Raw genomic sequence first — 17,879 nt, forward strand, 5'->3', positions numbered from 1 at the left:
GGAATTTAATAAAAAAAATCTGCACCCGTCCATCGAAGGATTAGGAAACACCTGGCCCCTGCGCACAGACACGGAGATTAATGAGGAATCACAACATATGTCACCTCAGGGCACTTTAAAGTCAAGACCTTACAGTGTTACAGAAAGAAAGCCAGAAATTTCCAGCTAAGCAAGCGCTTGGCGGCAGTAGGGAGGAAGAACTTCCCTTAACAGGATGAAACCTCTGACAGAAGGTGGGCTGTCATCTGCCTCGAATGGTTGGGGTGAGAGGAGAGCGGAGACCTCTCTTTGTTGTTGAATTGCAGGCCTTTTATTTTGCGTCTCTTTGTGGTCAACTGACTTTTCAACAAAGGCTCCTGACCAGGAGGCACCTGTTCCCTCGGGCACCTGCTCCACGCAGCCATCTACAACACTTCAGGTGCATTAAAAGACATTACTCAGCATGTCAGGTACCTGGGCAACCAGCAATCTGCTTTGTGCACATTATCATAGCTATTATTGCGCAACAGGAATAGACTCAAACAAAGCCATGTGCACAAATAAATGTGTTGCCTCAATCCAAACAATAGCTGTCTGCAGAAATAGGCACCTCTCTGTGCAATGAGTTGCTTTTAAAAAAATATATATCATAATCACCATGTCAACGTAATTATTCTGGTTTAATTTAATTAAATATAAATTAGTTGACAAATAGACCTATTTGACATGTAGACCCACTGCATTAACTGAAATATAGGCTCAATGGCTTAGATTTAGACGTCGTTGCTTAGCAACTCACAGTAAAGGATTTAGGATTAAGTAACACACCTTTTAAAGTACCTGTTTTTTTTGTTTTTTTTTGTGCTATTTTGTTCAGAAATGATAGTGAACGCAGTGAACAGAGAAAGGTAGGTCGCCATGCACCTGAACACAAAAGAGCCTTTTTCGACATTAGTTCAGAAATACAACTCCCACAATCCCAACGGTTTCTGACATACTGCGCATGCGCCGTCGATCTGGGCCATTATTTTGTCCTCCTGAAGCTTCAAATGAACAACAGGCTGAAGACGGTCCTCGAAATGAATTAAATATTAATTCGCGGAAAGAGAATTTTTCACCCTCTGATTCAACACCGCCGACATACATGGAGTACCTCGGTCGATAGCTCGTTGTCTCGCCGGGCTTGTTCGGTCCTCCGTTGGACTCGGAGGCCGAAAACAGTGCGCGGAGTGACAGCCCCGTTAAAGCCAGCAGATTTGGGTGTTTATCTAGTTGGCTAGCCACCTAGCTAGCTTCCCTAGACAGCTGCGAGGGGGGGGGGAGAGGAAAAAAAAAAAAAAAACCCGAAAGGACAATTTGATCACTTTGGCTGTCCCTGTCCCGTCCAACCTGCAGAGGGGATGGCACACCTTCGAGACATGCAGAACCAGGTACACAGATCCTCTTTTCACCAACTGTCACCTCCCTTCTTCTTGCCCGAGACAAGCCGACCCCCTCTCTCTCTCTCCCCTCTCTCCCCCTCTCTCCCCCATGACTGTCAGGCTCTCCATGAGGAGGTCGGGTGGGAGTCTGAGCCCTCTATCCAAGGGCTAAAACATGCGATATACAGACACGGGAATTCATGTATGTTCGTGTTCTTGCTTGTGGGAACATCAGGGGCAAAAAAAAAAAAAAGCTGACAAATGTATGTAATTAGAAACTGGTAAATTTCATCATTTCGTGTAACTGTCCATTGTTTTTGAATTGTACTTGTGACATGTAGTCGATAGTAAAAAAAAATACTCTCAAATTGAATGACTTCCTTAAGTGCCTCCTTCTCAAAATCATCACTTTATTTCCTGCGGTTATGGTGAGAGGAAAACCTCACTGTCGAGTGGTACTCTTCTTGAATCACGTCCCGGCATCAATTTTGATGTAGAGTCTGGGGTAATTAAGAGGCCTGTGACTGAACACCATACTTGGCAAGAGACACACCTGCACACAAGTTCAACTTGAAGCATAACTTTGACATGTGTCTCTGTGACCAGAATACCCGGCTGGACCCCGAGGAGTACTTTACCAAGCAGGAGCGCATCGGGAAGGGCTCTTTCGGAGAGGTCTACAAAGGCATCAACAACCGCACGAAGGAAGTGGTGGCGATTAAGATTATAGACCTGGAGGAGGCCGAGGACGAGATAGAAGACATTCAGCAGGAGATCACGGTGCTAAGCCAGTGTGACAGTCCGTTCGTTACCAAGTATTATGGATCATACCTGAAGGTGAGATGATAAACACGAAGACTGAAGCGATGCCTGCGCAGATTATTTACCGTTTTCAACACACACGGAGATGCTTACAGACACAGACGCAAACGACACAGTCCCGTGCAGGCGGTGGTGCGGCATTGGTTTAAAATCTCAAACCTTAATCAAGTATTTTTCGCCCCTCAGGGGACCAAGCTGTGGATTATTATGGAGTATTTAGGAGGAGGATCTGCACTGGATCTGGTAAGAAGATTTCTAATCTTATACAGTTTCACAAAGATTTAAACAAAATCTTACAAAGTGGCACTTTTCATACATGAAAAGTAAAAACTTGGCCTGCTCTTGTCTTTCTCTCCCTCTCTCCAAACTCCCTCTAATATATTTGTTGCGCCGTCGTCATCCCCAGCTCCGCCCCGGGCCTCTTGAAGAGACATACATTGCTACTATACTGAGGGAAATACTAAAGGGGCTGGAGTATCTGCACTCCGAGAGGAAAATTCATAGAGATATCAAAGGTAATAAGTTCTCGCGCCTTGTTTTTTTTTTTTTTTTTACTGAGCATCTTATAGATATCAATTTAAATCACATCACAGTGTTTCCCTGGTACAAACTCGCATATCGTACTCTTAAGTCTTACCTAATTTGTAGTAATTCAAAAGACTATTCGCAAACTTTTAAATGCTGTGATTCAAGATTCTATATCGGCAACCAAATGCCGCACTGATCGAAAACACCGAATGTTGGTCGGCAGCAACGTGCACATGCAGCCTGAACCAGATGCTGGGCAGAATAAGTCCACACACCGAAACATGGGCGGACAAGTACGTTTATTGACACCATCTGTGAGCTCGAACTCTCACGACATGCCGTAGGTGTTAAATCAATACAGTTTAGCATATTCCTCGGTGTGGAGTTTATTTATTCCTGCTCTGTGTAGGTGATGTCGTGCTCTTGCGTCCCTGTGGGGAAAGAAGTTACCACTTTGTAATCATCAGAGAGTCATGAAAAGATTGATTGACGTGTCGATTTATTACCCACATGGTGTTGTGCTCTTGTATTTAAACTGTTCCTGCTAGAAGCACCGAACATTTCCTGAAGCTCTTAAGAGTTTGTGACGTGCGTCCATCTCTTAGTTGGCCTAAATAGATGCAACAACACCTCATTAGTCATGGTTAGCTGAGACCGGGACTCCATCATACATGCAGGCGCCATGTTTATTTCTAGCATGTTATATCAAACAGACAGACTGACATTAACAGGTCCCAGAAGGAAACCTTTTGCTCGTATTTTGACCGTCTTTCTTTCTGCCTCTGTCTCCCAGCTGCCAACGTGCTCTTATCAGAGCAGGGTGACGTGAAGCTGGCCGATTTCGGGGTGGCGGGACAGCTGACGGATACCCAGATCAAGAGGAACACTTTTGTCGGCACGCCTTTCTGGATGGCTCCAGAGGTCATCAAGCAGTCGGCCTACGACTTTAAGGTGAGACAAGAAACGACCCGAGTCTCTGCTACGAGTGAACGCTGCTGGCTTTAGGTTTGTTTGCTTGTTTTTATTTCTCACTTCTTAGGAGAAAAGATGTTCACTCTTGTATAATATTAAGTTTTTGTTGTTGGTGGAAGCAGTGATACGTTGACACGACAAGAAATTTGAATTCAATTTGAATTGCTGATACAGTTATGGTGTCTGTATGAGAAGTGAACCCACTTGATTTAAAAAATAAAAAATTCTCTCCCCCTCAGGCTGATATCTGGTCCCTGGGAATCACTGCCATTGAGTTGGCCAAAGGGGAACCTCCCAACTCTGATCTCCATCCCATGAGGGTCCTCTTCCTCATCCCTAAAAACACTCCACCCACACTGGAAGGTCCTTACAGCAAACCCTTTAAAGAGTTTGTGGAGGCTTGCCTAAATAAAGACCCTCGTTTTGTGAGTAAAACACTTGCATCTATCTGCATGAGGGAATGAGACGAGTGTGTTTGAGCTGAATGAGATCAGAACAGTGAAAATATTTCCAGATTGGCTCAGAGTGAAGCGAAGTAAAACGGGTTGTTATCTAACAACATATTTTTGTGACTGGATTAGCATTTACCGTCTTAAACAGGAATTAAGAGTTTGCTGTGTAAATTCTCAAATATTCAAATAGCATCCAAATCGCATTCTTGACAGGCACCAATAACTTGTTTTGGTAATCGGACTAATGCGATGGTGGATACTGAAACTTCTTTCAGCGTGTTTTTACCACACAGAAATACGTATGTTTTGTTCTTCTAACTCTAAACACTACAGACTGTGACATTGTCACTGAATGTTCATTTTTCTGCTGCTCCTGTCGTTGTTTCTTCTCTGCACAGAGGCCAACCGCCAAAGAGCTCCTGAAGCACAAGTTCATCACACGTTACACCAAGAAGACAGCCTATCTGACAGAGCTGATCGACCGCTACCGCCGCTGGAAGTCCGAAGGACACGGGGAGGAATCCAGCTCTGACGACTCCGATATGTTAGTCTCAACAACACATATTTATTCAGTTATAACCACAGTCTCATGATTTATTTATAGATAATCACTAGAATTACTTTTTTTTTTTTTTTGCCTTTCTCCTGAGTTAAATGGCGACAAAGAAACAGCACGCTGATCAACACGAGCTCATTAGCCTATCCCTTATGCCTCCTCTTTTCAAGCTTCTCCCTCTTTTTTTGTCCTTCAGGGATGCTGATGGTGACGTGGATCAGTGTCCCATGTGGACCTTCCCCACAGTCAGACCCAACTCTCTGAACAAGTTACAGAAGGGCTACACGCACACAGATTCAGAGGCGAGACTACAATCATCACACAGACATGACACGGAGCCCGATCTCTTGTTTTTCTATCTTAACACCCCATTTCCGTCTTTGCAGTCTGGAGACTCGGTGAAAAGGCAACCCAAGTCTCAATGCTTGTCTGCTTTGGTTACACCCATCTTCAGAGAGGTACAGGCCAAACGTTTTTTTTTTAAATTTTTTATTGTACCTTCAATTAATTCAGATTGAGGGACAACACCAAAAAAATTATTGCATTTTTTCCTGAACGCAGTAAAAAATTAAACGAGGATCAGACATAATGTAGGATAGTTAATTTTGTCTGAAGTAGCCTTTTGAAACGCATTTGAAATTTACGTTCTTAACTGCTGAGCCTTGAACAAAGTTAAACAACGTTGATTTTAAGGCGACGTTGAGGCCCTCATCAGTGACATTATATGCATGTAGCTCTGGCCTCATAGTTACTACTTGGTGACCAAAATGTTGTAGTTTTGTGGACCCAGAGGAGAAAAACAGACCACATGGAATAATCAGTAAAAAAAAAGTAGAGCTCTAAACACATTGTCAAAAGTCTTAAAGTTGTCAGCATGCATAGAAAATGGAAAGCTTCCCTACTGGTGGTGTTTGTCACTAACTTAGGCTTTTTATTTCATTCCAGAGTAACTCAGTTGACACAAGATATTTCAAAACCTCCTCTTTATAATAGAGTGTGTGCCTCACCTCTTAGCAGTAAGTTAGTTATTCATGATTTCTGTACAGGTACTGTATACTCAGAAGTTGTTTAATAACAGTATATATTTGTACGATTTAAACATAAAACAGCATGAAAGGGTAAATTTAATGAGAACCAAAAAAAAACAACCTGTCTTATCTCTGCTTTTTATAATGTTGTAAATTAAACAACACAGCTGTCATATTACCTGGTTGAAGCATACGCAGCATAAAAACAAACCCCTTCTATGCGATTTGTCTTCACCACCAGTTGAAGGAGAAGCGGCGGGCGAGTGGCGGCGGAGTCGGAGCCATCGAGGAGCTGGAGAACGCCTTCAACCTGGCCGAGGAGTCCTGTCCGGGCATCTCCGACCGTCTGGTCACACACATGATGGAGCGAGTGTGCAGGTGACGACACCGACCCGTCAGCCAGACCTGTTCCTTACAGGACAGAAAACCTCTAACCTGCTGCTTCATGTCGTTCTTTCAGGTTTTCTTTAAATGGTAACACCACCCCGTCTTCGCGGTGAAACCCCAGCTGGATGTAACTTAACCCCTCCCCACCCTGACCCCCCCACCACCACCCTCCTTTTTCTGTCTCCCAGACCAACCCAGCTTCTCGGATAAGGACCACAGATGAATCACCCCCCCCCCCTCTCTACCCCCTCCCCCCTTCGTACCTTTGCGCCCTCCCCAATCCTGTCCCCGAAGAGATCTTTTAATTAGTTATAATTAAATATTTTTACAGTTTTTCTTTAAGAGCGGAGAGTATTTAAGACAAAAAAAAAAAAGCCATGACATTTAGAGCGTTGTGTATACCTGTTAGAGAAGAAAACAACTATAATAAAGTCTATGGAAAATGTCCCGTTGTCTTCAGTTGTCATGCTAATCCATTTACATGCTTCAACAAAAAGATATAAACTGGGTCATGTTGATGTTTAAACGTCAGCCTTCCTCTTGTCTGCCCGATGCGCACATGCAGACGCGGCACATTAGCCCGGAGCTGTAAACGGTCTCCGTTATTATACCGTTAACCATCTGAAGTGCTGCATTCATCTCTTACCTTTAAAAATGTGTACACGACTCATATAGTTGGCATTTACGTTGTTAAACGATCATGTGACTGTTAATTAACGAGCCGAGGGGTTTTGGGTGATTAACCTCTACAAACACTGCACAGTAATTAGCGATGCCCCGATACAGTCAGGTCGGGCTCACGGCAGTTCTGTCCGTCGGAGGCAATTCATCTCACTGAAATTAAAACACACAAAAAGGCAGCAGGAAGCATCAGGTGATGCGCGTGTTGGATTGCTTCTGGCTCTTCTCTAACATTTTCATTTCATCAAGAGCAGACTGACTGGACCAAAATTATAGGAGAGCGACAAACGCCGAGTCGTGAAAAACAAGTCACATATGAGATTACTGACGTTTAATAAAACTTTATTACAATATATGCATCAAAAACAATATTTGGTACTTTAATGTTGGGTAAAAACAGCACAGAGGAATGTCAAGAACCCACATCTCGGCTGGTGAGGGGAACGTCGGCTACATCGACTTCATCAGGTCGCCTTTAATCTCTGCGGTCGTGGAAACCGCAAAGTACTCAGCAGTTGGGACAGGTGGAGGTTCAACACCTGCATCGATCTCACTGCATCAATGTCACACCAAACAGTCACTTGCTCCGGTCACATAACTTCACTTTACAGCACAGGGGACGTTAATTGAAAGCACCGAACGGACGTCATGCCTCACTTGTCTGTCCTTCATTTGTCGGGGGTTACAGGAAGACCGTAAGAGGTCAAAGGTCACAGTTTAACTCGTATCAAACTCAAAAAGGAGATCAACACATTTGAAGGCAGTTGATCGTGGTGACACGGATATGAGAGCAGCACTAATGGATGAGACCGGATAAGAAGGAGATGACCCCAACACTGCTAAAAAAAAAAATTCACCTTCAATTGTTTTATGTTTTTTAAATCACAGGGTGGAGAACAGCATGCAGATGAGCGGGATAGGATGATTAACACTGAGCAGGGTAGAACCTATTTAATGGGAAGCTTGCGTGGTCAACGGAAAACCAGAAGCTATCAGAAATCATGACAGAAATAATATTGACATGACGGAGTAAAAGTGGAAAAAAAAAAGAAAAAAAAAAAAAGGTTTTCAGCTATTTCTGCTCTAGTTTTCACCGTAGTTGTCTCCCAGTGAAGCTCTCTCACGGAGCTCATGTGAGCATGTGCTGCGAGAGATGTCGTACGATTAAAAGCACTCAACAGAAGCAGCAAAACAGTGGTTTTCTGACAGAAAAAAAAAAAAAAAAAAAGTAAGAAAATGAAGTAATAGAACATCCCATTAAAATATATGCCACCACTTTAAAAAGGTGGGTCACATAACTTCATTTGAGTAACTCGCAAACGTTTTGTAAAATGCTACAATAAAAAATAAAAAAAAATAAGAAAGAAATAAAACTGTGTAAATATAGAAACATAACACTGTTTGAATATACTACACTGTATGTGTAAAAAGAAACGACTCCAGATCCTGTGTGGAACTGAAATAAAAGATAGTGGCAAGCAGTAGGAGTCGATAACCAGACAGCTTTTACACCGTTTCCATCTCTCTCTGGTCAAACTCAAGCAGTGGCTCGAACACCTACATAGAAAAAAAAAAATGAAAACAACAAGTTACACATGAATATTTGGAACAAAAAAAAAACAAAAAAAAACAGCATCTTGATGTGAAAAATGCGTCAGTGTCCCAGTGTTCAGAGTAATACGCAGTGCGTCTGCAGCACTCGCGTGTCTTACCGTAGGCTTTTCACACATGTGGGGCGTCTCCCTCTCCTCCATCTTGCTTCTGCATCTGGGCCTGCATCTTGGCAATCATCTCCTGCATTCGTCTCAACTGTTGGACAACACAACGTCAACATGCATGACAACAAGAACAAGGTACTTCCATTGCTGTGACATGAAAGCAATAAGATGACGGTTCTTTCTTTTTCATAGAATCTTTCCCTCATCGTTCAGTTTAGAGAAATGTTTTATTGATCATTCGTAACTGTGTGCATGTTATAACTCACTGACCAGAATCAACTGCTCCCACGCTGACGGCATGCACATAAAAAAACCAATGTGAATCATTTCCCGGGTATAGTTTGTAAGTTTAACGGAGAGAAGGAACAATCCTCATAGATGTTGGGCCGTTTTCAATATTTTCATTTTGACTGGTACAATGGTGTACGTGTTAGATCCTTCAAGGACATTGTGGAAAATACACTTATTGGCAATACAACTCTATCACTTTTCTCATCCTATTTTTGGCTGAAAAGCAAATGACTATTTCTAAAAGGTTAGACTTTTCTTTTAGTAGTCTAACATAACTGTACCAGCGCTGGAGAATAGCCCGGCTGCACCCAAGTGTAATTCTGAGGAAGGAAAATGCTCTGGCTTGTTTGTATTTCTTTAAACCGATCACAAATGTCTTGAGCGGTGTTAAGCCCAGGATGCAGTGATGGTGACTTTGCAAAATAGTGTCATGAAGGAACTTATTTTAGCAGAACAATTTAACAAGGGGCCTTAAAATGGCTAAATCCCTCCAATCGACTGAAGGGAATCTGGCTGGCCGGCTTTATTGCACGATCCAAATCCTCAAAACATTTTCAGCATGCAAGTTGCTCCTCGGAGGTTGTTTTTGTTTGTCATTGCGACAGCGAGTTTAAAAAAACAGTAACGCATAGACGGCGGAAGACGTTGACTGGGACAGTTGGTCAAGGACAGGTTTATACCCACAGTGCACAACCGGTGAGTCAAGACTATTTCTTTTGGAAACGTGGACGATCGAGAGGGAAGTTCTATAAAACTTCTTTCAGAGTAGCGCAGCTTGTAAAATATCCCACCTCAGCCTCCTTCTCCTGCAGGATGATGTCCTTGTCCATCTCCTCCGGCTCCGGTCCCTTTCTGCATCAGTGACACAACCATAGTTACTGTGATGCTCTGTGCTACAGAATCAAACCAATATTTCTGCAGAACATGTGTAAATGAACAAAGTAACTGCATTTCTAAATGCAGTTAGAAAGGTTATAAATGTGCAGTCACTTTGTGTGAGGATTTATTAAAAAAAAAAAAAGCAGAGCAGTCTGTACATGTCTGCTGGTCACAGAGTGCATGTTGTGCAATTTAAAGCAGTATTAGGCAAACATGACAAGAGCCACAGTGAGAAAGTGAAAACAGGGTCAGTGGGTTAGTTTGCCTTTGCAGAAAGACGAGAAAAAAGTGGGCATCTACAACAAATAACTACAGAGATGGAAGCAGTAAGATTTAAGAGAGAAGCAGCAAGTGCAAAGGTCAGAGGAAGAGCGTTACGTCCCCCAAATTAAAAAAAATAAATGAACTGTACCTCCAACAGTCCACTCATGGAGATGAACAAATCAAGACCAGACAGCCATCATTGGACAGATGGCGAGGCAATGTGAAGACAGTAAAACCACTCCCTTATCCTGGGTTGGCTTTAGAAGACACTCTAAAACAGTCTCTGGTTTCTACATTGAGGGTTAAATGATGATGTAGCCAAACTATGTTAAAGGAGACACAGTAATCCTATTTCTAACCTGGGATCAAACTACACATGCTGTCTATCTACCAATGAACTAACCATGTACGACAACAACCCACTACAGACCACAGCATTCATTTCTACCCACTGCTACCTGCTGTAGTTAATATGCAAAATGACAAATTAGAGTTACTGAACTACAGAACTGATACTAGTTCAACATCCTTATATGGATCAACGAAAATAGGAAATAAATGACTGGAGATCCCATTAAAGAGGAATCAGTTGTCTGCTTGGTAAGTTTCTCTAAACACACAGCTCTCGTTGTTCTGGCTGGATTATTTTCAGTTGTGCGTGTGTGTGTGTGTATGTGTGTGTGTGAGCCAGACAACTGTGCATTTCCAACACTACTGTATTAGACATATAAAATGACGGTATAATCTTATCTGAGATTTGCTGTTTGAGGTGGGTGGGTGGGTGGTGGGGGTGGGGGTGGGGGGGGGGGAGTGCAGAGAAGCAAGCTGACAGACAAGTACGTACGCAGGAGACAGAGGCAGAATGTAACCATGGGAGGACAACCTGCCACCACGTTTGAGGCGCTCCGAGCGGAAGTTCTCGTAGTGCAGGTCCTGGGTGACTTCCTGGAGATCCTGCATGTGGGTTCTGTGGGGTTGTAGAAAAGCCACCAAACAATAAGTACACTTGGACAAACATATTGACAATCTTCAAGGGAGAACTGCCGGTTAGAGGCCGAGTGTGTCTGCTGACAGAGTATCTGTTGTCCACAGTTAAAAGCATCCTGGAAAACTATCAACAGTTTCACCAAGCTCTTTTTTTTTTTTTTTTTTCTTCTTCCCACTGCCTTCGTAGGAAAACAGGGGGAAAAAAGTGTACACAGTTCAGTCGGTTATTAAGGATGCGTTCACACCCATCTTGTTTGGTGTAGATAGTCACTTCTTTTTTTTTTTTAGTTTGGTCCAAACCAAAATAGCAGGTGTGAAGGGAGCCTTGGACCACGTCCCGGACCAAAGGAGGTGGTCTCGGTCCAAAACAAACTTAACTATGGTTCGGTTTGTTTGCAGGGGGAAAACTGGTTTTGGATGTTTTGGGCTTTTGGACCAATTACAGGAAGTTGAAATAACATCACTCATTAAACAATAGAGGAAGAAAAAGAACCGGGAAAGAGGTAAAAAAAAAAAAAAAAAAAAAGAGCCGCAAAGTAGCACATGAGAAGAGGAGGAGGCAAAGAACATAAATTGTATTTGGACCGCCAACGAAATCAAATTAATAAAAAAAAGAAAAGAAAATAATTAAAATAATCTCTTCTGAGAGGATAATACCAGCTGGTAGTAATGCCAGGAAAATACAATAATAATACTGTAGCAACATAAACACTTACCTCCATTCATACAGAAAAGACTACCAATCAAATTGTCAACACGCCAACAAACCAATTAAGTAGGTGATGATGACAAGACATTGGTATGTCGAGCAAATTCCTTTACGGCCCTCACAGAATCGCAGTGTGAAACCAAAACTACCAAAAACCTTCAAAAAAAAAAAAAAAAAAAAAATCTCAATGCCCCCCCCCCATCACAAAATGTTAAATAACAAAAGCGAAGCTGTGGATTATAGCCTCCTTTAGCTCCTCCACAACTCACATCAGCATTGTCCGCAGCTTGAGGAAGTCGTTGTGTTCGGGGTTCTCCACCTCCACCACTCCCCAGGGGTACAGGCGGCCCCTGACCTTCTTGCCTTTGGCCTCAATCTGCTGGTTGGATCCGACCACTGCGAACGGGATGCTCGCCTGCACCAGAGGAGGAGCAGTTCATATTTCTGTTGTCGGAGTTCAGCCACCCAACATCAATAATTATAACACTTGAAGGAAATCCCCAGAGCAATGGCTTGAACTGAACCGAGTTTTATTAGAGGTCTCAAAGTTGACTGCTGTTCTCCTCGACAAAAAATATCCATTCTTGAGGTTTGAAAAACAAAACGACCGTGTATTCATGTAGCGATGAAACGTAATGAAAAGGTTACCTTGAGGATTCTGGTCTGCTCTTTGAAGTCTTCATCTTCATCTGACTCAGCATCAGGAAGGTGATAGATCTTGATACCGTGCTCATCGATCTCATCGAGAATCTTACCAACATGAAAGTGACAAAACAACAGCTATCATCTGTCATGTTGGACAAACAAGGAGCTGTTGTTTTCTGTTGAGTCAAAACTTCAGAAACAACAACGTTCTGATAATCGAAATCAGCTCTGCCACGAACACTTCGTGCAGCACTGGACCTGCAGTATTTTTGACACAGCAGATGACTAAAGAAGTGATCATATGATACTGCAACTACTGTTCAGGTCAGGAACAGGAAAAGTCCCTGAACAATGGGTAGCTCTGTCGTCCTCACCCTGCGCTTGAGCCTCTCCCTCTCTCTGAGGGTGAGTGTGTCGGCCTTCGCGATGACAGGAACCACGTTGACTTTATTGTGAATGGCCTTCATGAACTGGACATCAAGAGGTTTCAGGCTGGAGGGGACAGGAAGCAGACAACAGGGTCAAAGAGAGACAAAGAATTCAAGAAAGGATTTGTGACTTGAGGAAAAGGTTAAATATTCACTCAAATCTACGAGACCTTTACTGTATTAACTGAAACACATACGGTATCTGTGAAAGTGTATTTGGCAGCACGTACCCATGGCCGAGAGGAGAGATGAAATAGAAGCAGCAGTGAACTCTATTGTCGACAATGTGTCTACGATTTAGGCCGCTCTCGTCATGGAGGTAGCGCTCAAACTGGTCATCAATGTAGCTGATGATGGTGCTAAAACTGGATGGAAAGAAAAGGCACATTAGACATACGAGTACGCTGCACCAAAACACCAAATAAAAACAACAATCACAGCTCGAAGGAAAAATAAATTCGCCCGCTACCCTTTTGACTTAAAACACACTTTTATTTTTAGCTGTCCGAGGTCAGTGGATCTTTACTGTTCACAGGAATAAGTCTACAATCTAAATGCAAGAACACCTCATCCACACCCTAAAACGATTCATACCAGTCTTGGCTGTTGATGGCGTCTCCGTATCCTGGTGTGTCCACCACAGTGAGACGGAGCTTCACTCCTCGCTCCTCGATTTCTACCGTCGACGCCTCGATCTGAACCGTCCTCTCTATCTTTTCTATGAGACGGAAAGATCGGTAACAAAATATCAGGATACAGTCAGTCCGCGATTTTCACGAAACGTGGATGATGAAGAGTGTGTTTGTGTTTTACCTGCCGCTCCAGGGATGACTCTCTCCGGGTAAAGGTCAGTGAGGAAGAGGCTGTTGATCAAGGTGGATTTTCCGAGTCCAGATTCACCTTAAGACAACAATGGAAAGTAAAGCAATCGTCACGCAGCCAACATCAGTGTGAGCAGACAGGACTTCAGACAGGAGTTCACTTTCAACAAAAAAGAACCTCACTGTGTCGCAGGAAACAAGGCGTCTGCATGTGACGCACTTTCAGTCTCACACCACAAGGAAATACATGTCAGCATGTTTCTAAATATGACTTCAGCTTTCACAAAACTATCAGGTGGCCGATCAGACATTTGAGGAACCTGAGGGAGGAGTGCAATCAGCAGCATCAAGGTGCTACAAGAAGAACACGGGATAGTTTCACTCTCAAACATGTTCGCAGCAAATACGATCCTGGATATTCTTTCACAGCTTTAGTCTGTTTTTTACATCTGGATCTACGATGAAATGAAGAATCTGTGTTCTGCATTTAAAGACTCCGAGACTGGTTTTATTTGAATATCTCTGCTGATATCATCTGATTATCAATGAACTACACATCAGTATCAAAATACATCTTGACTGGTTACATGTTTAACTGGCTGTACACAAAAAAGCTAAGCTCCATTTTCATGACAAAATTTTAAACCCCGTTTCCATGAACCAACCACAGGTGTTACAGCTGTTGCTACACTGAACACCAGACGTGAGACGACAACAATAAGCCCCAACACCTCATGTAAATCATTTGGTTTTTAAATAAAAGTGCACACACCTGATTCGAGACCTCTCGGTTGTCACTCACTTTTCTGATTTGTTCAGTGATTCTTCAAGAAATAATAACACGTTGCATAAGTGAAACAAAATCAGCCAAGACCAAGCTAATACCAGACCAAAAATGTCTTAACAAAAATCACAGATCCAGTGTATGTTTTAGAATAGATGCGCTTTTCATTGTAAAACACATGACTTTTGCTACTTTTACAGCCAGCGTCCACATTAATGCAGTTTTGTTTTAATCCCCTAAAGACTTTTGGAAACGCTGCTGAACTCTGGGATTGTGTTTTTGTCTGGACAGGCAGAAACTGAACTTAAAAATAATGACATAGACACCCAGGTTCACGTCCTGATTGGGTCTAACAGTCACAATGTGCACTTCCCTGATTTATCATATCCCAGTCAAATGACCCTTTGCCAGAAGAAAACAAATGATATCCAACACTGCAGGTCAGAGAAGCTGGGTAGGTAACATGCACAATGTATATGAATGGTCATGTGATTACATTTTCAGGCGTGTTAGTATGGACGGAGAATCGTTCTGAAACGGTGCTAAAACGCTTGTGATAATGGAGAGTGTTTGATTTTTAAATGAAAATGTATAAGCTTAAATGTAGCCGTAGTCTAGCACTACATCTGTTGTCTGTCTGGGAAAGTCATAAAACTAAAGCAGCTATTTAAAGCAACAGCAATGAACAATATTCAAGAAACAATTTGTAAGAAATGTAAAAAAAAAATTTTTTTAATTTTTTTTTTTAAACGTGGTTCCTTAAGTCTCATGATCACATTATAGATGCTGAGACATAAACAGCTTCCTTGTGTGCATTGCACAGATTTTCTGCTCCTGTGGTCCCCACCAGTCGTGACAACAGATTTACACAAGTCTTTCGTACATCCTTCACTGGCAGTTTGACAGATCATCTTGTATGGAATATTCAAATTGACATATTTAGGATAAAAACTGTGTGTTCAGCTGCACGTGGGAAAGAAGATAACTGTACGGGAGAACGTGCCAGTACTTTAATATGAAGAATAATTATTTTAATTTTAACTCTACTCAGTGGAGCGGAACTGCAGCTAGCAAATCATACAGGAAATCACTGATTTATTTAAGAACCAGGGTCACACGGAGGGTTAAATAAGCACTCAATGAGTATTCTTGCAGTAGAAAGAACAGCAGGCTTCGCTGTCCACTGTGTGAATCAGTCCCTGGAGGCACAAAGGCTGCATTCCTCTCTGGTTTATTTTAAAGCTGAAGGATGAGCAGGGTTGAGGGGAGCCTCTGCCCTTCCCCCTGAACAACAAGCACTGAACTCCCATCAAGAGTTTACACTGCTGCTGACGCCAGCTGAGCAACTACACCGACTGACATCCGAAGTTTTCAACTGAGCAAAATACTTTAACACTGCCATACACCGACGACGATGACAAAACAAGCAAGTTACTCTCAATACATAAACAAAGTGAGCTACAGAAGTCACAGAGTTGTAAAACAGTTAGGGTGAATGGTTACTATTAAAAAAATAAAAAAAAAAAAAAAAAAGAAAGAGAGGGAAAGCATGTCACAGCAACAACTGGATATTGTTCAAGCGACTAGCCAAGATCCCACCATAAATTCATCCCAATACGTGAGCCAAAACTCAAAATGCATTGCTCAAGTGTCCATGTTTACTCTAACCGCCGAGCTCTTTATCACTCAGATACACAATCATTTTCCAAACTAAATAAAACCAGCATTGCATAGCAGCAAGAAGAAAAAAAAGGACAAAATGTTAAATGGTTTATGAAAAAAAAGAAAGAAAAAAAGAAAGAAAAGTGATAATCTACTCACCTACAACCATGAGGGTGAACTCAAAACCTTTTTTGACTGACTTGCGATGAACCTGATTAGGCAGGTTGGCAAATCCAACATACCCTGGGGTCTCAGGGTTGGTGAACTGGCCCTGCTGTAGAAAAGTAACAAGACAGGAACAACGCGTTTGGAGAAATCCCAGCTTAAGATGAAAGAAGATGCCTTTGTACAGATTTATTACTTTAAGTTAAACATCATTTTTCGTTGCAAGATGAATCTAAATAAGAGTGTAGTTGAATGAGGTTCAGGCGGTTGTTATGGCAACAACATGATTACAAATTACAAGTGCTGGAGGTGAAATCACCGGAGAGACATCTGCTCATGAACAAACAGGCTATTTAGGGAGGGTAACCTCTCTGAGGTCTATTTGCAAAAGCCCTCCCACCACCTCCTCACCACTGCAGTGTTTATGACCCTGTTCTCAACAGAGCAGGTCAGAGCAAAGCATTAAACCGTGACTACACGACAGCAGAAAATTCTAATAAAACACAAAAGGTACAGATTCTTTAATTCATTTGCCTTTCACGGTCCTGAAAGACCTATAAACCCTCCATTCGCTGTCCTTTCAGCAAAGCTCCAGAGTCAAAACTGATCAGCTCGATAAGTGTTGTGTTGCTGCACGGCCCCCTTCAACCTGTGCACAGGTACGTCAGTCAGTCATCAGGACGATGACCGGCACACCGAAAATGTGCCCGACTTACCTCCACGTGAACAACACAGCAACGTTGACGTTTTGAACAACACTATTTTATTTTATTTTTTTCACAAAACCAGGCTAGACTTTTGACTCCAGAGTAAAAAAAAAAAAAAAAAAAAAGCATATCGGTTCAGATAAATGTTTAACGCATCTTACCTTCATTTTGTCGGCCTGAGACATTTTTATTTTCCTCCTTGTTTAAACCTGAAAGAAAAGATCGTAGTGAGATTCAAAAACAGCCAATGTTGAACATACAGTGTGTCTGATAATGGAGGCCACATCCTTACAGGCCTCAAGATGTGAGACAGGAAGTCTGCTTCGGGCTCTGAATGACTTGTGAGAGAGAGATGTGTCTAACCACCACACAAAAAACTAAAAAAAAAAAACCTCCTTTCCTGCTTTACAGCTGCGTCCCACTGCGACGCTGATTGAAGGAGGAGACATGAAGCTGTGCTGATGATGTTGAACCTGACGTGTCTGTAATATGGATCACACACTGTGGTGTTTTGAGATTAATTCAAAATCACTCAAAATTAATTGAAACTGTCAGAAACACCCAGAGAGAGAGAGTCCAGGCTGAAAACGACTTTCTCTCGAAAATGACCCAAACATTTGAAATCGTTTATTTTTTATTTATTTCCCCCGATTGCGTTAGATACGCGTGCGTGTGTGTGTGCGTGTGTGTGTGTGTGTGTGTGTGTGTGTGTGTGTGTGTGTGCGTGTTGGACGTCAGTTTGATTCAATTTAAGGAAACTTACTCACCAGACTCGATCACTAGTATTTCCCGCTAGCTTTAAGCTAATTTACCGACGCGCCGCGATTTAAATTAACGGGTTTAATGATCAAACCCAGCGCGGTTTTTTTTTTCTCCAAAGAGCACAAATCGGCGGTGCTCTGCGGGAGCTAACAGCCCGCGCTAGCCGCTCGGTAACCCGGTGTTGCTCCTCCGGGGAGGTTATAACGTAAACAGCTAATGTTAGCGTCGGCG

General features: G+C 42.5%; 2 protein-coding genes across 3 annotated transcripts; one reads left to right on the forward strand and one right to left on the reverse strand.

The window, feature by feature from the left end:
* Positions 1–985: 985 nt before the first annotated feature.
* Positions 986–6,590, forward strand: stk25b (serine/threonine kinase 25b). The gene is made up of 11 exons (XM_069712542.1): positions 986–1,409; positions 2,007–2,237; positions 2,409–2,465; positions 2,629–2,737; positions 3,544–3,701; positions 3,962–4,147; positions 4,573–4,718; positions 4,927–5,032; positions 5,117–5,188; positions 6,000–6,136; positions 6,219–6,590. Exons 1-11 carry the CDS (start codon positions 1,380–1,382, stop codon positions 6,256–6,258), a joined length of 1,272 nt encoding a protein of 423 aa, XP_069568643.1. The 5' UTR covers positions 986–1,379; the 3' UTR covers positions 6,259–6,590.
* A 561-nt stretch (positions 6,591–7,151) lies between these two features.
* Positions 7,152–17,866, reverse strand: septin2 (septin 2). 2 transcript variants are annotated; one of them, XM_069712545.1, is made up of 13 exons: positions 17,654–17,866; positions 17,048–17,095; positions 16,174–16,288; positions 13,561–13,647; positions 13,342–13,465; positions 12,978–13,112; positions 12,694–12,811; positions 12,323–12,424; positions 11,944–12,089; positions 10,823–10,945; positions 9,627–9,687; positions 8,539–8,635; positions 7,152–8,383 (listed from the first exon to the last, which is right to left on the reverse strand). In XM_069712545.1, exons 2-12 carry the CDS (start codon positions 17,069–17,071, stop codon positions 8,549–8,551), a joined length of 1,122 nt encoding a protein of 373 aa, XP_069568646.1. In that variant the 5' UTR covers positions 17,072–17,095; positions 17,654–17,866; the 3' UTR covers positions 7,152–8,383; positions 8,539–8,548. The 2 variants fall into 2 exon arrangements, with proteins under 2 accessions (XP_069568646.1, XP_069568648.1); XM_069712547.1 differs by having other exon boundaries at positions 10,862–10,945; positions 17,654–17,865.
* Positions 17,867–17,879: the final 13 nt, after the last annotated feature.

Source organism: Brachyistius frenatus, unplaced genomic scaffold (assembly GCF_029030835.1).
Source record: "Brachyistius frenatus isolate BFR_SWC_R1_liver_20210118 unplaced genomic scaffold, ASM2903083v1 Contig_110, whole genome shotgun sequence".
Classification (NCBI taxonomy): Eukaryota; Metazoa; Chordata; class Actinopteri; family Embiotocidae; genus Brachyistius; species Brachyistius frenatus.